The 22809-nt window shown below is 34.3% G+C and overlaps 2 protein-coding genes across 2 annotated transcripts; both read left to right on the forward strand.

Moving 5' to 3' along the window:
* On the forward strand, positions 1 to 14719 carry LOC100265375 (putative white-brown complex homolog protein 30). Its single transcript, XM_002276573.4, has 14 exons — positions 1 to 675; positions 808 to 884; positions 1437 to 1712; positions 2739 to 2802; positions 2906 to 3052; positions 3250 to 3284; positions 5045 to 5118; positions 5604 to 6511; positions 7828 to 8124; positions 9789 to 10277; positions 11163 to 11311; positions 11582 to 11871; positions 11965 to 12098; positions 14232 to 14719. Exons 1-14 carry the CDS (start codon positions 440 to 442, stop codon positions 14386 to 14388), a joined length of 3333 nt encoding a protein of 1110 aa, XP_002276609.1. The 5' UTR covers positions 1 to 439; the 3' UTR covers positions 14389 to 14719.
* Positions 14720 to 16111: 1392 nt separating this feature from the next.
* LOC100248220 (uncharacterized) lies at positions 16112 to 22327 on the forward strand. The gene is made up of 7 exons (XM_002281872.5): positions 16112 to 16517; positions 18652 to 18748; positions 19038 to 19153; positions 19675 to 19719; positions 21234 to 21259; positions 21633 to 21768; positions 21899 to 22327. Exons 1-7 carry the CDS (start codon positions 16160 to 16162, stop codon positions 22057 to 22059), a joined length of 939 nt encoding a protein of 312 aa, XP_002281908.2. The 5' UTR covers positions 16112 to 16159; the 3' UTR covers positions 22060 to 22327.
* The last annotated feature ends 482 nt before the right edge of the window (positions 22328 to 22809 follow it).

Raw genomic sequence — 22809 nt, forward strand, 5'->3', positions numbered from 1 at the left:
GGTGAGATGAAAGGAAGGCGGAGAGCTGAAAAGGCAGAGACATGGAGAGAAGAACAGAAGACAACCAATTGTTGGGCAGAGATAGTTTGCTTCAATCTCGGCAACCATTCATCCCCGCCATTTCTTCCTCCCAAAAACCAGGACCTCATTTTCAAACCCCACACAACAAGAAAATCTTCTCCCTTTCTCTCACTATTCCAATCTCTTCAACCCCAACACATTCCACCTCCGTTGCTATTCTGCAACATTACTCACTGCCCCTTTTCCTTTCTTCATTTTGCTTCTTAAATGTAACAAACCGTCTCTTTAGCAATGCTATGGTTAATTCGAGCTGCGCACCATTCGACCATTTTTCTCCGGCTCTATCTCTCTAAGTCTTGGATGGTTTTCATTGACTTGGTGATTTGGGGAGCTTCCGGCGGCCAACCAGTCAACGAAAATGGGTGGAACGAGGATTGAAGTGCGTTGGATTCTTTTTGTTTTTGTAGTTTTGACTCTTTTGAGTTTATGGCCATGCATACGGTGCCAGGACGTGGACACTGATTCTTATAGTCAGACTGGTAACCCAGCCGTGCTTCCACTCATCACCCAGGTTATCTATAGCCGCCTCTCCAATCTCACCACCATTTTCAATGGGGATATTACTAATAGCTTGGGATTCTGCATAAAGAATGTGTGAGTGATTTCTGATATCCCCGAATTTGTTTCTTTCTGGGTGTGGGTTTCCGATAATTCTCTCTCTCTTTCTCTCTCTTTTTTTTCTTGGGGGTACTTTTTGCTGTTTGATAAAATTGGAAATTCTTTCAGTGATGCTGATTGGAATGGGGCGTTCAATTTTAGTGGAAATTTGAATTTCTTGACTGATTGTATCCGGCAGACAAAAGGTAGGAGATTCTGAGACTTTGAGAATTTCAAAAACGAAGAACTGGATTTTGTTGTTTTTGGCAGATTAGGAACCAAATTTTTTTGTATGATGGTAACTTCAATTATGGAAACAAGTAGCCAACAGGTTTCTCATTATAAAAATTCACAAAGGCACCAGTTAATTTGAAGTCTAACAAACATGGCAGCCATCCCATACATTACAACTGCCTTAATTATGAATCATATAATAGGTTGATGGTCATAGTTGGAGTCAACCGCTGTGGCTTCTTTTTTTTTTTTTTTTTCCACAGCCTACTGTCAGCAGATTCTAGGATGAGAAAAAAAGGAAAAAAAAGGCAGTGTCATGCAGAAACTGAATGCAGAACAGGCTACAATGTTTGTAGGCTTGGTAACTCAATGACATCTGATTACATGTTAAATTTTTATTCTCTAAATTTCCTCTCCACATGCCAAATTTTTATTTGTCAATTCTCCTTCTTAGGCAAAGTAAGTATGTTTCATTTCATGTATTTTTCATGCACTTCTTGATGATGGATGTTGATAATTAACAGGAGACATCACACAGAGGTTATGCACGGCAGCAGAGATGAAGTTCTACTTCAGTAGCTTCTTTGATAGTGCGCCAACGAAAACCAATTATTTAAGACCCAACAAGAACTGTAATTTGACATCATGGGTTTCTGGATGTGAACCAGGGTGGACCTGCTCTGTTGGCATGGATCAGAAGGTTGAACTCAAAAATTCGAAGGACATGCCTTCAAGGACTCGTGACTGTCAACCTTGTTGTGCGGGTTTCTTCTGCCCCCAGGGCCTTACTTGCATGATACGTAAGGATATGATAACAACTCTATTTATCCTTTGGAATCATTGAAAGCTTTACAGCCTTTACTTTTATTTCATCTCAAGAATCCTGCATTGTTGGTGGTGATTCTCTTTCTTTCCTTGAAAAAATGGGCACAACTTTGTTTTAGTATGAGCTACAAATATAAATAGAAACCTTGCTTCATTTCTCTCACAAAACTAATCTCATGGGTGTAGTTTGTACAATGAAATATGAGCATTTAAATGTTTGAGATTTACATTTTTGAAGCTTAGTGTTGTATTAGAATACAGACAACTTTAGAGTGTTATTGTAGCCACAAAGAGGACTTGAGATTATCAAGTCAAGAGTTGAAAAGAAAACGACACAAGTTGAACTTAATGCACTTGTGAGAACTTGATCCAAACACTATGGACTGAGAAGATGAAAAAGTTGGTTCAGAGTCTCACATGCAAAAGAGACCCATGAGATGCAATCTCTTTCACAAAAGCATAACAGATCAATGGCTTCATCGCAGAGATGCTTTTCTGGCCATATTCATCAATGCCACATGTTTGCCATTCAGTGCTAGTTCTTTTTGTGGAACTTTGGTAACTCTAGGCTTAGTTGGACTGTGGGACAGACCTTCCATGTTCATCTCACAATTGGAAGACTAAGTGTTGATTAATTCTTTTACAGTTTTGTGAACTTACTTTATGGTAAACTCAATGTATAATTGATGTTTACTTCAATTTCACTTTTTAAGTTTGTTGTCTGGTGAAGGATCAAATAAAAACATGTTTATATTTATGCATTTTTTCTCTTTTGGTGAAAGGAGTTTCTCTGCTCTGTTTAAAACACAAACATTTGTGTTTCCCTAATATTATGGATTTTCCACCAGCATTGGCAATTTGAAGAGCAATATTCTTATGCTATTTTAATATTGTAGCCCTGTAAATCTTGAACTGCAATAATGTGTAAAACATGAAGCATCAGATTTTATTGGAATTGTTCCTAATACTTGTATTGTTTGTTGTTATCTTGTTTTTTTAAGCTTGTCCACTAGGTTCTTATTGCCCACTTGGAAAACTTAATAAAACCACTGGCAGATGTGAGCCGTAAGTTTCCATCCTTGTGGATCTCTTTTTTCCTTCATTCCTGAACCAGGTTTTTTATTGTATATGCTTTGCATTAATATTTATTGTTAGAAAAAATTTGCAGATACGGCTACCAAATACCACCTGGAAAACCAAATCATACTTGTGGTGGAGCAGATATTTGGGCTGATGTTGAGAGTAGCAGAGATGTATTCTGCTCAGCAGGATCATACTGTCCAACTACCACCGAAAAAGTTCCTTGCAGTGAAGGGTATAATTCTTACCTCAGAACTCACAGGGCATGTGTATTTGATTACAACATGCAATTGGCTCCAGCATATTGTTCCAAAGGAAACTCTAGATGATATAAAATGTCTTCTAATTCTATCTGGTGCATGATTTGATGATACTATTAACATCTTGTCCCAACATTTGTCTTTACTAATATCGTATTTCATGCAATTTCAGACATTACTGCCGGACGGGTTCTACATCTGAAAAACGTAAGTTCTTGCTATTCTTATATGTATGGTGATTTCATGCTAGGAAACTTCAAGTCTTTATATTGCTATTTGATGATGGATATAATCCCTATAAAAATTTTGTTATAGATATTTAAATGAACTTTTTTAAAGCCTTTTCATTTCTCTATTATTGATCTATTAGGATTTTCAGAAGGAAGAGTTAAAAACTGCAGAAACATAAAACCCTTCAACCAATTTCATGTAAGGTTCAAGCTTCCCCAAATTCTGTATGTCCAGCCTGGTTTCTTTGGAATGGATGTAAAACTCAAGTTTGTCTCTTTCGTATATAATTTGTGCAAAATAGATAGTAAGGTCTGTCACGTCAAATCTCAGAATGAAAAAGAGATCAAGCTTGAAGATAAATTAGATTTCTTAAACAAAATATGCACAGGTGGACAATTTCAGATGTGAAAATAGAAATAGAACATGGTGGGTTTTCTTTTTCATTTTTCATTTTTCTTTTACCAAGAACATTCTGATACGTTTGTATAACTATACTTTTGGGACGCATGGTTAAGATACAGGAGACATAGACAAAAAAATGTACTTGTAATTAGGTGAGCATTAACACTCAAATAACCTTTGCAGATCAGTGTTGAGGTTTGATTATATCAATAAACATTGCAGAAATTTCTAGTTCATTTAAGTCCACAGTGCCCCCATATATGTTGACTTTATGAAATGACAACAGCTCTTAGTGGAAGGATGATCCTGCCCTACCATACAAGGCCTCTGGAAGGGAAGATTCCTGAGAGGTGGAGATTTTGGCTCCTATTTGGTTCAAGGAAGCAGAGAGGCTGTGACTTATGTTACTCATCCAAACTCATCATAATAGACCTATAAGATAACTTGACCTATGCTGTATCCCAATGTTGCTGCAAATGATCCTTTCAAAGTCCAAGGTTGATGCATTTTACTGAAGAGATCCTAAACCTCTCTGGAGATATAGAATGTTGATTCCCTTTCACTTAGAAGTCTGCTTATTTGGCTGTGATTTCCTTGGTGAAAAGGGGAGCTTTGGTCTGAGAGTTTTCATTATGGCTGAAATTCATTCTTGGTTTGATCATTTATTCTTGATATCAACAGGAGACATTGGTAAGTGCAGCTGAATTTTGGATAAGAGATGAATAAGTTGCAAAGAACAATTTTTAATGATCCCCATTTGAGAATGGAGTTGGGGAGAGCCGATTGAGGTTCTTTAGTCAGCATGAAGAATATCAATAAATGCACCAGAAAGGAGCAAACAGCTCAAAGCTTTGAGGTGCTAAAAATGCTATTAAAAATCTGAAAAGGACATCTATTGGTTGTTGATGACATCATGCTTTATCTGATTATATTGCATGGCAAACATTTGTCTTTCCTTTCCTCTTGGCCCCAGAAAATGGTCTTTGCAATAATGTAAGTTGACTAGGATTAAATTGTATCCCTTAGGAGCCATAAATGCATGATACACTTTTGATGCACACATTAAGAATTGAGTTGTCAGTGGTACTATACATAGTGATTTCAGTTTTCCTAAATTGTGGGTCAATTTTTGTTGAGCAATGTACTCACTGCATTTCCTATCATTTCTGATATTAAGTTTAATTCTTTGATTTCAGTTTTGAATATCATGCTCTAGTTGCCTAGAACCGTATTTCTATGCTGCTACCTCAGAGATCTTTGCTTCAATATTTTTAATTTTCACAAGAATTTAAGGATGTTCCCTAAAGTATTTGATCTTTATAACCATTTTTCAGGGTGCTTCAAGTTGACCACCTGTAACCCAAGTACTGCAAATCAAAATATTCATGCATATGGGATAATGCTTATAGTAAGTGGTTGGCCATCTAGTCTTAGATTTGAAAATTGATAATTGATCTATAGTTGTTCCTATAGTTTATTATTATGCAGGATACAACAGAAGAAAATCTTGGTTGTCACTTTTCAGCTTATATTTGCTTTCTGATACTCCCTTAGGTTTCAGTCAGAATATGGCCTTTTTTTTCCTATGGATATTTATAAATGCTGTATGTTTCTTGTTTAATTTTTCTGTACATACTTTTTATTTCTTCGGAAATTAATCATGTTACTGGTTTCAATAATTTTTGAATGGACAAAATTTATTCATAACTTGGAAAAAAATAAAAAATTTCAACACATTTGTAGTGTCATCTCCCCATTCTTTATTTGGAATGCTTATTTTGTTTCCCTTCTGCATGTAGGATTCAAAAACTATATACATGTAATCAAATTGATGAGAATTTTTTACCTTTCAATTCTTTCCATTGGAATTTGACTGTTTACCTTTCTATATAGGTTGCACTGAGTACTCTGTTGCTCATTATTTATAATTGTTCTGATCAAGTTCTCACAACTCGAGAAAAAAGACAGGCGAAATCTAGGGAAGCTGCAATAAGAAGTGCACGAGAAACCGCACAAGCGCGTGAAAGGTGGAAATCTGCAAAAGATGTAGCCAAGAAGCGCACACTTGGATTGCAAGCACAGTTATCACGTACATTTTCTCGGGCAAAATCTGTGAAGCAACCAGAACAGAAGGTTCTGGGTCAAGCTAAACCTGGTACAGATGATGCCTTATTACCACCATTGGCTCCTGTTACAGCAACCAATGGTTCAAAAGCAAAGAAAAAGGAACAGAGCAACCTTACAAAAATGTTGCATGCCCTTGAGGATGATCCAGAGAATCCTGAAGGCTTCAATCTAGATATTGGAGATAAACATATTAAAAAGAATATGCCAAAGGGTAAACAAATGCATACTCGCAGCCAAATTTTCAAGTATGCATATGGTCAACTTGAGAAGGAGAAAGCCATGCAGCAGCAGGATAAGAACTTGACCTTCTCAGGGGTTATTTCAATGGCAACAGATGGAGAAATCAGGACCAGACCTGTGATTGAAGTTGCTTTCAAGGACCTAACCCTCACTCTCAAAGGGAAAAATAAACATCTGCTGAGGTGTGTTACTGGGAAAATCATGCCTGGTCGAGTTTCTGCTGTCATGGGCCCTTCGGGGGCTGGGAAAACAACATTTCTTTCTGCTCTGGTAGGAAAAACAACTGGATGCACTAGGACAGGTTCAATTCTTATAAATGGAAAAGATGAATCCATCCACTCATATAAGAAAATTATTGGTTTTGTACCACAAGATGATATAGTGCATGGGAATTTGACAGTAGAGGAGAATCTCCGGTTCAGTGCACGGTGCAGGTATGTGACTTTTTGTCCTTTATGCATGCTAAATGCATTTTAAGCTATTAACGTTATTAAATGTTTTATATTCATCCATAACTCTTATGATTCAAGATCATTGGCTTCAAGTTTGTTATAAATCAGTGCATTTTATTACATGTCAGTATCGTCTATCATTGTGAAAAATACTCATCTCATGTTGCTGTCTGAAATTTTTACCCCAGGCATAGATAAATTTCTTTTTTTTTCATCAGAACCTTCTAATTGATGGTATCAATGGCATTTATTTCAGATAGAATCATGTCTTGGATTTGTTTGAAAAGGGAGTCCATTTGTTTCAAAGTTGACCTCAATAAATAACCTGATTTATATAATATATCAAAGACAAACAGTACCAAATCAAACCAGTCTAATCATAATTTAACTAAATACAAGTTATTCAAATATAGCTAATGACTTTTATTTGAATGTATGACCAGATACGCCAGTGAACATGTGGTATGTGTCAAATACCTATTATTCCAATGTGTGTCAATATTTAGAGCCTTATGCTCTCGCTTTCAGATTCTGATTGCTATTTGATTGAAACTGGTTTTAACCAGTTTAGAACTCATGCAAGGCCTGCTAAATATGGTAGACTGAAGACACCTTTCTGAGTTAATTTTAAGAAACTTTAGATTCAGAACAGTTTTTACTTAACTAGTTCTTTTTGTCAATCAAGTGCACTGTCGTGTTTGGAATAAAAGCTTATACTCCTTTTTTTGCTCTTTTATAGCTTTGAATTGGTTTCTCTTTGAGTAGCTGCTCAAACTTGGTCCATAATAATCTTGGTGGGATAGATAAATCAGTTTATTTCAGCTCTTTTTCTTCCCACACTCACTGAATTTTCCACACACTTATGAACATTCATTTTCTTTTCTTTTTTTTAAATTCATTTATGCAGCAAAAAATCAGATGCAGCACATGACATCAATCTTCTAACAAATTACTTGACAAGTCCTATCTGATTGTATATAAACCGTGCAGCAAAGACATATGCAAAACCAATTGCCTAATTTCTTTTTCTGTGCTACTCCACTGTCCATTTACAGTAGGTTCCACTCAATGCAATAATAGTTATTGTTCAGTTATTACTTTCCTTATGAACACTCTTCCCTTCAAATATGATTTTAATTGTAAACATTTAAAAAATTTGCTTGAGATTAATCGTCTGGTTTCTTGCCCTTACGATGCCATTTTCTGCTTTCTAACTTCTAGGCTACTTAATTTGACATCTATTTTTGAATTCTGCAATGACTTTGTATTTTTTTGTTTTGGGTTCCTAAATAATGGAGACTATCTGCCAACATGCCAAAGCCAGACAAGGTTCTGGTAGTTGAAAGAGTAATCGAGTCATTGGGATTACAGGCAGTGCGGGATTCCCTGGTTGGGACTGTAGAGAAACGAGGAATTTCTGGAGGCCAGAGGAAACGTGTAAATGTTGGCCTAGAAATGGTCATGGAACCATCATTGTTGATCTTGGATGAGCCTACATCGGGTTTGGACAGTTCATCTTCCAACTTGCTTCTTCGAGCACTTCGCCGTGAAGCTCTAGAAGGGGTAAACATCAGCATGGTTGTTCACCAACCAAGGTATGCTCTAACAATCTTTCTTTTCTTTTATTGTTTTTTCATCAAACCAAAATGCCAAGAAGCATTACATCTCAAAAGGGAAAAAAAAAAAGAAAAAAAAGGGAAAATATGACCTTTTCATCTTTTATTCTAACTGAAATTTTCTGTTGAATAGCCTTATGGGTCACATAAAAAAAAAATATTCTGGGCCAAATAGAACCTGTGCTTACACCTGAATTAGATGCTCATTTTCATCTGTTTGCTCATTGAAGTTTCAACAATGGTTTAATATCCTTTCAGTGCCTATAGTGGAAAATTGTAAACAAAAATCATTATTGCTACAAAAGGTCATTCTGATGGATAGCATGCAACTAATCAGTATGATCTCAAGAAATCTGTCTATTTACCATGACTCTTAAGAGTGATGAATTCTTACATGAGTCAAGGAGGCTTAACTAATGCTTAAGAATTGAGCAACAAGAAATAAATGATAGGAAAACGATAATTGTAAATGAATCACATGAGCTGTCTCATGTTTAAGTTAGGTGGTTGAACCACAATGAGTAAATGACAGAGAGGATCAAGTTAAATAAGAATATAACTGAATAATTCTCCATGAGAGTCGCCCCGTTAAGCGAGGGAAGTGATATTTTTCATTTGTAGCTTGGCATATAAGTATTAAAAACCTGTCTATCAATTTATACACAAGCTGCTAATCTATAAACATAGAAAGAGCAAACAGCCCATACATCACTGCTGGGCATCATTTCTCTGCATCTGAGTCTCCAGCTCTCCACCCTTCTATAACCATGAAAAAGAAAATCCCTTATCAGAAATGATTTCAAGAATATGAGAACCCCATAAGTCAGATCAAGAGTCAAGGTTTGAGGTGAATGCATTCTGATGCACTGAAATAGAAAGAGAAAGAAAGTAAAATAATAGCTATTTGATAGTCCATGTATTCCATCTCAAATGGGAAAATAGATATAATTCATGTCTAGCTTCTTAAAAATTTCATTGGAAGGACTGTAAACATACCCTTTCACAAAAGCATCTAATAAGGATCGGATGCTAAAGTTTTATGAAAACAAAAATATGGGTGGATTGGGGACCTCAAAATTTAAATTTGGTAGAAAAATTGTGAGGAAACACATGGGAGCTTCACTAAGTTATATTTGTTCATTATTGTTTGTACCGCTGTAAATACATTTTTCAAGCTACAGTAGCATGGCATTGTTTATGATGCCATGGTGGTGCCAATCCCTTTAGACTTGATATGTTACAATTTTTTGTCTTGGCAATTGAACATAGTGGTGCCAATTCCATTATCCTAGAAATAAAATTGGAAGTTTTTGTTTGTTATTTTATATTTAATCAAATTACAAAACACTGGTTCAATTTAGGCCTTTATTTGATGGTTAAGATTGATGCTTAGTAGGATCAAATAGAATCTTTGTCATGTCCTCCTTTTAAGAATTTATGAAGAGACTCTTGCTTTGTTGCTGGATTGATTTCTCTTGGTAAAGAAACACTGTTTTGAAGCTCAGGGTGGGAATAAAGGTTGGAATTGATCTAAGCCTGCTGAAATTTGAGTTTGGAGTGATAGATTTTTACATAATGTGGTTGCAATACATGTATTCCATGTCATATTCAATCACAGTAATGGTTAATTTTTTCTGCTTCAGCTATACCTTGTTCAGGATGTTCGATGATTTAATACTTCTAGCCAAAGGTGGTCTTACAGTGTATCATGGATCTGTGAAGAAGGTCGAAGAATACTTTGCAGGCATTGGGATCACTGTACCTGAACGTGTTAACCCTCCAGATCACTTCATTGACATTCTGGAGGGTATAGTGAAACCAAGCTCAGGTGTAACTCATCAGCAGCTTCCCATTAGATGGATGCTTCACAATGGGTATGCAGTGCCCCCAGATATGCTGCAACTTGCCGATGGAATTGCTTCACCCGCAGTGGGTTCAAATCCAAGTGATGCAACAGATTCTAGTGCTCATGGAGGATCTGAACAATCCTTTGCTGGAGATTTGTGGCAGGATGTCAAGTTTAATGTTAGGCTGAAGCATGATAATATACAGCACAATTTCTTAAGGTCCAAGGATTTATCCAACCGAGTAACTGCTGGTGTTCTCCGACAGTATAGATATTTCCTTGGAAGGTATCATCCTTATCCTTTTAATAGTAGATACAACCAAATAAACTCCATTTTCTTTAATTACCATTTTACCAGAAAATTTTACTTAATATCAAATGATTCTTAAGCTCCATTTGGATCATGGAAGATTTGAGGAAAAGGACGAAGGAAGAACATAAAGAAGAAAAGGGAAATAAAAGAAAAAAAAATTAATAGAAACAGAAGATAACTCTAAGCTCAATAAAAAATTTTCCCATCCTTCCTTTTTTTTTAATAAAGAATGAAGAATTTAAAAATATGTAAGTTTTAAAATAATTTTCTTTATGTTTTATTTTATTTTACTTTTTGTACTTTCTATGGCAAGTCAAATAAAAGAAATTGAGATTCCTTCTCTCTTTCTCTTTCTTTTTTTTCTTTTCTTTTCTTTTCTTTTTTTTTTAGATTAAAATAGAGCTTTAATGTCCTAACATTTTTCTCAGTAAGATAAACTGCTTGCCTAGTGTCTCCAAAAAAATTGTAAAAGAGGGAAAAGTTTGCCTAGAGTTGAACAGTCCCAGGTCACCTTCTTATTTGCAACTGTCTTCTGAGAGGTTGGATCATCTAATGGCTAATTTTGTTGGTAATTCCAGAATAGTATTGCAAATTGAATAATTTGACATCTCTCTTTCTCTTTTTACAATTATTTTTGTGTAAATGTATTTTTAAAACAATTGTTTGAACCTTAAGAGGGTGTTTTATGATTTGAACTTAGGGTGCACCTTCATTTAGATGTCTCTTAAAGATTGGAATTAAATCTATTTGGAACATATGTAACTGACTGTCTCTGTCTGCTCACTTCCATAAGATTTTATGTTTTGTTTCATGGACTACTTATTCTTGACCATGGTATGGATGGTAACTCTCTTTCAGGGTTGGTAAGCAGCGACTACGAGAAGCTAAAATACAAGCAGTAGATTATCTCATCCTGTTACTTGCTGGAGCTTGCTTAGGAACTCTTGCTAAAGTGAGCGATGAAACATTTGGGGCTCTTGGTTATACTTATACCGTCATTGCTGTTTGTAAGTAGAAACACTAGTTTGGTAGTGATGCTGTATTCCTACTGAATTTAAACTCCATTTAATAGAGTCAGTGAATTTGACTTGCTTTTTGATGCCATGATTATTACTTCCGTTTTGAATATCAATAGATCATATTCCTTGTCAAGTAAGTACAAATATCAGTTTCAGCAATTAACAACATGGTGCAATTTTATTTAACATTACTATTAATGATTTTTTGGCACCGTTTGTATTTTCTTGTTGTTGAAAATATCAATTACTGACCTGCAGCACTCCTATGTAAGATTGCGGCTTTGAGATCATTTTCTCTGGACAAATTACACTACTGGAGAGAGAGTGCATCTGGCATGAGCAGTCTGGCTTATTTTCTCTCCAAGGATACAATTGACCATTTCAACACAGTCGTCAAACCTTTGGTTTACCTCTCCATGTTCTATTTCTTCAACAATCCTAGATCGTCATTCACAGATAATTACATTGTCTTGCTCTGCCTTGTGTACTGTGTGACTGGCATAGCCTATGTATTTGCAATCTTTCTTGAACCTAGTCCAGCTCAACTGGTAAGCTTAGAAGACTATGATGTACTCATTTCTTATTAATGGTCTTTTTCTTTATGATTTTCTCTAGCTAAATACCATTTTTTTTTCTTGCAGTGGTCAGTGCTTCTTCCTGTAGTTTTGACCCTCATTGCAACACAGGAGAATCAAACTGGAATTGTGAAGCAAATAGGAAAGTTGTGCTATACAAAATATGCTCTGGAAGCTTTTGTTATTGCAAATGCTCAAAGGTTTGATCTAACTAGCTCTTTTCCTAGATGTTCTGGCTGTCTAGTTACTGAATGTTGTTGCAGCTTGTTAGGCATATAACACTTCTAGAAAGCTAAACATACCCATGCAAACTAGATTTTTCTAGAGTTATCTTGGCCTAGTGGTGCTATGTAGGTACTATGGAGCAGGTTGACATGGCTTGGATTCTTCTTGATGACTCAAAAAACTGTCAAATTCATTGACAACCAGTTAGTTTCTTGATATGCTACATATCAAATATTTGATTAAAGGTTGATGAAATACCAAAAGATTTGTGACCTTGAGAATTATAAATAGGGAGGGCTTGAATATTCATGAGAAATTCTTTGCTTGATGGTTCCTTCGTTTTAATAATGGATTGAAGGAATAGGTTTGCATGATATTTTAAGATCCTGTCCTTATTTCCTCAAAACTTTGTGTCAGTGGAAGCTTCATGCCATACATTAAAATGATGATAAAAGGAAATTCACACAAAAAGATATACAAGGTTTTGACATGGTTTGACCAACTATGACCATATTCATGGATAAGACAGAACCAATCCACTATAGTACAGAGAATTTACAGAGGACAGAGAAAACAAATACAAACTCATTTTTTTTTGTTACTCTTAGTATCTACACTTTGAATTACAAGTCTTGAGATGCCCACGTCATGCTCCATTGGGTACCTCCTGCTCTTCCCCAAATCTTTGCCTAACCACACTTAGCCTTTAATGCTCATCTCAATCTCATAACTTTTTTTTTTCTCATGACTGAAAATATTTATAAAGATATTTCTAACAACTTTTCTTATATTACAAACAAATCTATGTTTATGAGAAAATAGTAACATATAAAATATTTTATATAATATTCTTTATCAAAAGAATATGTATTAAATAAAAATTCTAAACGCTTTTCAACAGTATCCACCTTGACTCAAATTACATCGAATCAATCCTTCATCTTACCTTGATACACACCTTCACTGTACACCTCTTCTACCCACATATTTTTTTGACCAGTGCATACAACTCTTCTGCTATGTTATAATCAAGGTTAGCCACCTAAGGTGCTCCACTTGAATACTTATTTGAATCATATCTACTATAAATTTAGAATTCGAGTAAGGGAGTACCAAACAAACACCACTGTCTCCAATTCTAGGTCCATGAAACTTAGTTCTTCCAAATTCTTACTCCATGCTATGACTCCCTCATGCTGTCGTGTGTCATGGCTGCCTTATGCATCATGGTCCCTCATGCTCCTCAACCCTCTCATGTACCATGGCTCCCTCTTGCACCACATATCCCATATGCGCCATGACTCACTTTTGTGTCACGGTTCCCTTGTGTGCTAGTGACCCATGCGCCATGGTCACTTTTTTTTTTTTACTAGATCTCCGTCTACTCAACCATTGAAACATGGTTCATGAATTCCATTAGAATTATATAGCGAAGTAACACTAGAATATATTCAAGGGCAAATTGGGTTTGGGTCCAAGAGTATGTATAGTTCAATAACTAAATGTTCAGCATGTATTCTGAACAAAACTGAGAATTAAGCCAAGAATCTGAATAACTTGCTTTTACACTACTTGCATTGGGAGTTAACAATATCACTAGTTTTGGGGTCAGAGACAGAAAAGTAAAAATTGATACTTGATTCAACAACAGAGTCAACCTACCTTATATCCTACCTTGTATTTGAGATATACCGCCTTATTCAAAACTATGTGTTTGGGATAAACCATTCCCTTATAATTTCTTAAGTACAACTTATTTGAGTTAAAAAAATGATCAAATGGATTAATAGTTCATATTACATTAGAAAAAAAATTTTACGCAATATGTTTATTGCTTTAGTTATCTACAACAGGTCAGCTCCCCCATAAAGTGTCATTGCAAGACTTGGACAATGGATTCATGTAATTAGGATAAGAAAAATTAATTGTGTTACACATTCTCAAGATCCGTCTCACTCTGGAACATTTAATATATCTTTTAAACTGAAAATATTGAAAATATCTGGAGAAGATTATCTTTGCGTTAACTATGTTACATGAGTAGACATTGTATTTGATTATCTGAATCAAACTTGTTGTCTAACCTTTCACTCTATTCTGTTCTTCAGATACTCTGGAGTGTGGCTAATAACTCGCTGTGGTTCATTGATGGGAAGTGGCTATGATCTTGATGATTGGGATCTTTGTTTAGTCTTTCTCATCGTCAATGGTGTAGTCTGTAGAATTCTAGCTTTCTTTGTTATGGTGACCTTCCAAAAGAAGTGAGTTTAAGCCTTCATTTTATGCAGGATTTATTTGTGTACAAAATATAAAATTTCACTTTCCATACTCTTGTATAATATACAAGTGGGAACCAAACACCAAGAGGGAAATGTAGAAAAATTCTCCTTAGCAGATAGGGATTAGTGGCTAACCATGAAATAGAATCATGTAAAATCACATGTATCCCAATTCAGTTCTGTCTTTCATATCCTATAGTGTGTGTTTATTTGTAGGTAAGTGGTGAGCTGGGCAAATTGTATTTGTTGTCCAAATGAATGACAAATAGATGAGAAATTCAGTCAATGATAAACTAGCAGATCATAGTTTTCTTTCCTTTTCCTCTTTTTTTTTTTTTTTTTTAGTTCATGTAAAATGTTCATTTTCGAATGTTATTACTTCTTAAAATTGTACTAGAAAAAAAGCTAGAATTAATTGAAATTTCAGTTTCAGTGGATTTATGAAAATACACACAAAGGCCTTTTGCCAAAATTTTCAGAATCTAAAGTATTTATTTGTATTTGTGAACATAGTTTGAAATATATGTAAATACGGATATATTGATACTTGGATTTTACGAATATATCGAAAATATTGGAGAAATATTGATGAATATTTTGACAAAAACATCAGTTATCAAAATATCAGGTGATGTGAAAAATATTCAAAATTGATAGAAATATTTGAAAAAAAAAACTCTAAAAAATAATAAAATAAATAAAAATATACATGTTAAAGTTATTTTATAAATGTAAGACATGGATATGGTTAAAGAGAAAAACATCGATAAACAATGATATATTGGTCTTAATGTATAATTTATTATTTATCTTATCAAATTAATTTTAATTTATAAATATATCAGAATTTCATTACTATTATTATTTTGAATAAATTTATATTTTTATGTTTTTAAAATAAAGACATTCAAAATTAAAAGGATAAATATAAAAAAAATAAAAAGGGAAGCGATAGTAAATTTTTAAAATAAAATTAATGAGATAAATGATGATATATTTAATATTAAAACTATAATTTATTTTATTCCAATGCATTCAATAATGTAAAATAAATGATGATGCATATATGATTTTTTTAATATTTAATTATCACATAAATAATAACAAAAATTGTTAATAAATTTATAATGTTAGTTTTTATATTTTTATTAATCAATTAAATAGATTTTAAAATAAAATAATTATATATTTTTTAATAATAAACTTTAATATATTTAAATTCACCATATATTTACAAATGTTACAAATGTGAAGTTGGTCCAGTGTTGCTTCAACTTAGTTGACCACCATTTTAGAATGGTTAATTCGCATGGCTAAAAAATAATCCAAAATTTTGTCAAACCATTAAAATGAAAAATAAAGTTTAAGGTTAGTTTTGACAAATATTAAGAAAATAATAAAAATGAACATATTTTCAAATTGTTTAATCTAACTAATGCATAAAAATAATTTATCAATTTTAAATATATATTTTTATTTTCCTTCTACTCCTTATTTTCTACTCCCACATTTTTAACAAAATGTACCATGCAAGAGACAAGATCAAAAGAATCCTACTATGAAATTCCACTACCTACGAAAAGGGTTCCATGTCATTTGTCCACGTACTTTTAGATTTATAAAAATATAATTAATTTATAATTATAATTTTTAAAAACAAAATGATGTGGCAACATGCCAACAGTTGAATAGACACCAGTCACTTGCTGAGATCAACATTGGGACAGGCACAATATCAAAATTCAAGACCCCTTAAAATGAAGGCGGTGTTTCGAAACGTCTTTTCTGCGGTATCTCGTTCTTTAAACCCTAACCCTCACTCTTCAATTTTCCTTCCCACCCTGCGCACATTCTCATCCATCATTCTTCCTCCCTCTCCCTTTCCATTCAGAAACAACGCGTTTCGTTTGCTCTCTGCTACTTCTCACTCTTCTTCGATGGCGGAAGACGGGACCTCTTCTTCTGTGGAGAAGCAGTTCGAGAGCTTCAGGTGTCAGCTGGAAGAGTCCGGAGGCCTACGCGAACGGGTGCGAGCCATTGCGATGGAGATCGAGTCCGCCACTAGGCTCATGCATGCGAACCTTCTTCTCGTTCACCAGTCTCGCTCTGTTCCAGGTACTGCAAATTGTACTTCGACTGTGTTTGAATTTCGTCTTGTTTCTGAAAATTTTGAGAAGGAAGGAGGGAGAGTGCCGAGGAATGGTTAAATGTATTCATTCTTTGCGCCTTTATTTTCTTAATTGTTCTGGTGAACCAGCCTGTTCCTTAATTTCCTTCAATTTATTCATAGAAGCAGACCGGGGGAAAACAGAAGCTGTCGAATTGTATAGGTGTGAAATCACAATAAAATTAACCCAACCGTAGTGCATTCTGGAAATGTTACTCAAGTTTTGGCTTGGTCCTTGAAGTCCACTAACATGAGAATGTAAGAGTTTATTTTATAGTGAAGTTGGGAACTGTTATCCGTTTTCAAAAACGAAATAAAAACTGAAAATGACTAGGGAAATTTGATTATGACGATTTTTAACTATCTTAAGAAAACATTTCTTGGAGATGAATCATTTTTGGAGCGTTGCTTGTTCATCAATGTGCAAAGGCATTAACAATTTTGAAACAGTGATTTTAGGAAGCAATTTTAGCTTGAAAAGTGTTTTTGGAAAAAAAATAAAAATGAGGTGTTGGGTAAAATTTAGGAAATACTTTTAAAAATCTGAAAAATCACTTATATTGTTGGAAAATCACTTATAGTGTTTTATGGAGAAACACTTGATAGGCGATTCTCCTAAAAACACTTAAAAAAAACACTTTCACTAAAAACATTTCAAGTAAAAACATTACCAAACACGCTCAATGTCTTGTTTTTGAAAACGTTTCTAAGTACACCATTTTCATTTCTGCAATCAAACAGACTTTAAGACATCTAAAACTATGTCTTTTAGGTTGTTTTTGTTTTTTGAGGAAATAACGGACTCATCTCTAATAAGCTGAATGTGTTATTAACGTTAGTTGAGTGGAGGTTTTGTTTTATTGGATCCCAAATGATGTAACATTTATGATTCAAAATTTTGGTTTATTGTCATGTCTTCTTCTTCTAATTAGTTGAATGGAGAATTGCTATGTTTTCTGTTGGTTGTTTTTGGAAGCACTTTTGCAAATCTATTTTAAGATATTTTTTTTTTTCCTTTAGGCTTCATTTGGATTGTGGAAAATGCTAGGGAAAGAAATTTTTCTTCATCTTCTTCTAAGTTCTTTTAGGCTTCATTTGGATCATGGAAAATACTAAGGGAAGAAATTCTAAGAAATTCTTCTTCTTTTTTAAGTTCATTTAGGCTTTGTGTAGAAAATACTAAAGAAAGAAAAATCTCTTCTTCTTCTTAAAAGGTTCCTTTAGGCTTCATTTGTATCATGGAAAATACTATGGAAAGAAAAAAACTAGTATAGAATTCAAGGTTTCTTGTTTGGTTTAATATGACAAAAATTATTTAGAAACTTTTGCATTTTCAAGTTCTTCATTGTTTATATAGAAGAAAAAAGAAAAGTAAATTTGGAGAATCATGTAAGAGAAAATTATTAAGTTTAAACCTTATTTTTGTTTTCCTTCACTCTTTTCTTCCCTTCCTTTTTCTTTTCTTCATTCTCCCTTCTATTATCCCTCAAACTTTTCAAAATCCAAATGAAACCTGAGGCCTTGTTTGGTTCTCAAAAAATTTAAGGGAAAGAAGATTAAGAGGAAGAATATGAAGGAAGAGAAAGGTAAAGAGAGATTATAAATTTTTTCTCATTTGATTGTCCATGTAAAAGTTGAGAGAAGAAAATTAAATTCTCGAGGAATGTATTTTTTATGAACTTTCTCCTCCTTTTTTTAAGGAAAATTGAGGAGGAAATTTTTTTAGATTTTCCCTCCTCTCTTCTTTAGTATTATAAGAAAATTATTTTCCTTGACATTTTTGCTTTCCTAGTCCTTTTCATGGGCAAAACATAGCCTTAGGGTTTCTTAAATTTGAAATAACTCATTTCAATTAAACCAAGTTGGAGTATCACACAGCTGAATGAAAGCTTGAGTTTTGCTACCTCCCAGGTGCTGAAAAAATTAAGGTTTAAAGTGTTGATTTTTTTGCCCTTATGAAAAATTTTCAGTGACCAAACGAAGCATTTCTGAAAATGAGTGGCATGTGTTTATTTAAGGAAACAACCTCAAACTATAGTAGAAAGTAATTTATAATTTTCTTCTTTTTATCTGTTTTGGTAGAGGTTTTAGAGAAGGCTAGCAGTCAGATTGCTGTGCTGAAGAAACTTTACAACCAACTTGGTGTGGTTCTTCAGGAATGCCCCGGGCAGTATTACAGGTAAGGATTGTTGTAGTAATAATAATAATAATAATAATAATAATAATAATAATAATAATAATAATAATAATAATAATATGTTATTGTTATTATTATTTTTATTGTTATTTTTGTTAAGTTGTATATGGTTTTATTAGCTTCTTATAAAAGAACTGATATCCTTGTGCTTGTAGTTATCATAATAATAATATGCTATTGTTATTATTACTTTTATTGTTATTTTTGTTGAGTTGTATATGGTTTTATTAGTTTCTTATAAAAGAACTGAAATCCTTGTGCTTGTATTTAGGTATCATGGTGAGTGGAGGAGTGAGACACAGACAGCAGTCTCATTGCTCACGTTTATGCATTGGCTAGAAACAGGAAATCTTCTTATGCATACTGAAGCCGAGCAGAAACTTGGCTGTAAGTTTAAGCACTATGTTGCACTTTGCTTGCCATCACAAGTTGTCAGTCTGATAGTATAGTGTTTATTTATTTTTTTTCCTTTTTTGCTTTTTAAACTCTTTTCTTTAGTGTTTGTTTATTTTCTTCTTTTTCTTTCTGTTTCCTTCTTTATCAGCTTGGTAGTTTGACTATTAAAATTTGCATAAATTTGTTCAGCTAAAATCCAAGGTTGTTCTCTCATAGGGTGAAGACATTCCCTGTTTTTTCCCCATAAATAGATGGTTGAAATATGTCTTGTCTTACTTTCATTTATTCTTTTATATGTTGGTGCCTTGGTGGTGGTGGCAGTGTTGTCACAATGTTCCTCTACTTGGCTAGATTAGTAAGGACAAACTTGAAATAACATCTGCAGTCAATTACTAATTCAAATTATATAACCATCCATAATGTTTCCAATTACCGATACTTCACTTAATATTTAGTTCAAAGTCCCATAGTTATATTTTCATTTTTCTAATCTTGTTTGGTGATCTATGCAGTGAATGCTTCAGATTTTGGTCTGGATATTGAAGACTATTTAATTGGTGAGTTGTCAGTTTGAAATCTACAGTTTCTTGTCTTTCTTTCTTTTCTGCTTTTTTTTTAAATGTATACCAGAAGTTTGAAATCTGCATTTGCTTTTAGAGATTGTTAACATGGTGCTCAATTCATGACTTTCCTTACTAGTGATTTGCAGGTGCCTTGGCTTTTGGTTTTGTGTGTAGTGTTGCTCTAATAGTTTCATCATCAAATGTGTTATAATGCTAACAGAAGATCACACAAGATACTGTTATTGATGGTGCATAGTTTAAGTTAAACATGCCCCTAAACTGTTGTCTATTAATGAAGTCACTTTGCCCTATCAAATAGAGATATATATTGTGAAGCAATATCATTCATTGATGAGATTGTTTCACAGGCTATAGGTCAGGTCTGCCTTTATACATTTTTCCTTCTCTTGGTAGGTGTGGGCTTGATTACAAACCAATGCAGGTATAATTCAACATAATGTCCTATAAAGGATTCAATGTAGGCACTGATAGGGGCAAAAGCCAGGCAGACTTAATCAGAAATAATTCATTATACCTTCAATCCTAACCATCAGCACCACTCCAACCTACCCAAGAAGGGTTCTCTCAATCCCTTGCCCCAACCATTTCCCCAACCTACCCAACAGAAAGAAAGAAAGAACTTGCACACATGAAAAAGTTTTGAAAAAAATAGAGTTATAAATCTTTCCTAGATAATCTCTGCTTCCAAAATGAAAGAATAAAAAGCTTCAAATCAACACCCCTGAAATAACCCTGTCAGCGGAGCATGCCAATCAAAATAAGGAGGACCAGAGCCAATGGAAAGAATAGAATGCCATTTCATCTAGCGAAGCTAAATTAATTTGATATTTGGTCTTCTCCTTGAGATTTCTTTTGCAGCAGGTATTAATCTTAAGACTCTTATTTGGCTAGTTCCCCATGACTGGTTCAACTTGTAGCCTAGCCTTGTTTTTAAATAGCGTTGTCATCTTTAAAAGCAAGGCACTGAAAAGTTGATAAAGCTAGTTCTATCATTGTAACGTGGTAGGGCTGGTGAACATGAGGTGATCCTTTGATTATGGCTTTTTTTGTTTCAACAGAATTACCCTAAGAATTCATGCCACTCCAGTGGTCCAGAGTGGTGTCTTAACAAACTTACACATGATATGTTTTTAGAAAAAGCCAAAGCATGGCAATATTTTTTAAACATTCATTCTTTGGATCGGCTAACAACTCCTCCCTACCATATAAATCCTGTTGGTCGGTGTTGGGGATTTATGTTCATTGAGGTCTGGTCAAGTTTATTAGGAATTCCAAACTTGGCTCTGGTTTGGGTTTAGTTCTGCTATGATCTTGCTCCATTAATTTACACTGGTTTGTTTCATTTTGTTTTGAGTCGATGTAGTGTTAGTGTTTTCTGCCTTTTAATTAGTTTTATCATTATTGCTAATTTCCTGCCCTGAAACTGTCTGTTAGTATCTTCTTATATTTTTCGATATGCTGATGTGGAATCTTATTATATTACGCAGGAGTTTGTTTCATGTCCAATGAATTGGTAAGAACTATTTGCAGTCTTACAGAAACTGCACACACATTAGTGTTTTTCCATAAATTTGATCCCTTCCCTTTTCAATCAAGATACAATGATTGGAATAAGCTTACACCACAATAATATATGTTTTCCATGCACTGCAATGGACCCATTCATGATGATGATGGTTTTGTTAAAATATTTAATATATGGAACACAAGCAATTCAATTTCCATGGAAGTCCAAGGTGCCCTAAAATAACTTCATTCGGATGCAGTATTGGAAGTGGCATGTACTGTGCAATGGGGATGTTTAGTTGTAAGAAGAATTTAGCTGTTAAGTTTAGATCAGAATTTTGCTTTAAATCGGTAGTTAATTGGGCTATGTGAATCTGCAGCCAAGGTATGTGGTGAACCAAGTGACAGCTGGTGACTATGATTGCCCAAGAAAGGTGTTGAAGTTCTTAACAGATCTCCATGCAGCCTTCCGCATGCTTAATCTCCGGAATGATTTTTTACGGAAGAAGTTTGATGGTACAGAATTTACTTTGATCTTATTCCACTTTTACTAATATTGGACCAAATGTATATTAGATTCTTTCTCTCATTTTCATGAACAAAGTTTTCATCTCTGACTTGCATGAAAAACTTTATTTTGTGCCAGGAATGAAGTATGACCTGAGAAGAGTTGAAGAAGTTTACTATGATGTTAAGATCCGAGGCTTGGCTGACAAAGCTGAAGAAGTTTCCTATGATATTAAGATCGGGGGCCCGGATGATCATGGGGATCCTGCAGGAGATGAAGGAACCCATAAACAATCGTAGGGTAGGAAAGTGGTGACTATATCTTGGGTCAGTAATTTTGACAAAGGATTAAAAACAACCTAGGGTTGACGTTTTGGTAGCAATTCCTTCTTGATGGGATAGAGCTAGAATTTTGCTGGGTAAGTGTTAACAAAGGGAAAAAGGTTTTGATGAAATGGTGAATGTTTGAATTATATTTAAATACTCTTGCTGTGTGCACAGTGTTGGAGAAGGTATCAAAACAAGGACCTTTTAAATTGAAAAAAATGAAATGAACTTGTTATCATCAGGCGGATTTTCCCAATCACAATGCGTTACACCACCCTATTAGGCTACTGGTGCATTATTTATTTTAACCTTTAGTTAGACACCGAACAAGTAGGCCCTACCAAAATCGTTCATTCATTGATTATGCTCTATCTATGCCGATATATAAGGACACAGCCTCCCTGTTTCCCTAGTCCAATAGTTGGTTATTTTGCCAATGTCCTTGCCTTTAACAAAAACCTGTACTATTATTCTCTGCCAACAATTTTCGAAAGCTAGAGATACTCGGCCAAAAACACTCCCGTCTATACCCGCTGTTGAATTCCAATATGATGATGATATACAGAATGACTGGTACGAGTTTAAGGGTAGTAGGCACATCAGTTTTTCAATGGCTAAGGCGGTAAATCCCATGGACTACATTAACGTTGGAGGCAGTAAACAAGGGGGAACGGCAAGGCATTTCTGATGAAGCAATTAGTAGAGATGTTTGAAACCGTCCAA

The sequence above is a fragment of the Vitis vinifera genome, chromosome 8 (genome assembly GCF_030704535.1).
Source record: "Vitis vinifera cultivar Pinot Noir 40024 chromosome 8, ASM3070453v1".
Taxonomy (NCBI): domain Eukaryota; kingdom Viridiplantae; phylum Streptophyta; class Magnoliopsida; order Vitales; family Vitaceae; genus Vitis; species Vitis vinifera.

Excerpts from the sequence above, each read along its gene's own strand:
- LOC100248220 (XM_002281872.5), top strand. The coding sequence starts at position 16,160 with ATGAAGGCGGTGTTTCGAAACGTCTTTTCTGCGGTATCTCGTTCTTTA. Across the intron at positions 19,720-21,233 it reads TATTGAAGACTATTTAATTG|GAGTTTGTTTCATGTCCAAT; the intron begins GTGAGTTGTCAG and ends TATATTACGCAG. Across the intron at positions 21,260-21,632 it reads GTTTCATGTCCAATGAATTG|CCAAGGTATGTGGTGAACCA; the intron begins GTAAGAACTATT and ends GTGAATCTGCAG.
- LOC100265375 (XM_002276573.4), top strand. The coding sequence starts at position 440 with ATGGGTGGAACGAGGATTGAAGTGCGTTGGATTCTTTTTGTTTTTGTA. Across the intron at positions 676-807 it reads GGATTCTGCATAAAGAATGT|TGATGCTGATTGGAATGGGG; the intron begins GTGAGTGATTTC and ends AAATTCTTTCAG. Across the intron at positions 885-1,436 it reads TTGTATCCGGCAGACAAAAG|GAGACATCACACAGAGGTTA; the intron begins GTAGGAGATTCT and ends GATAATTAACAG.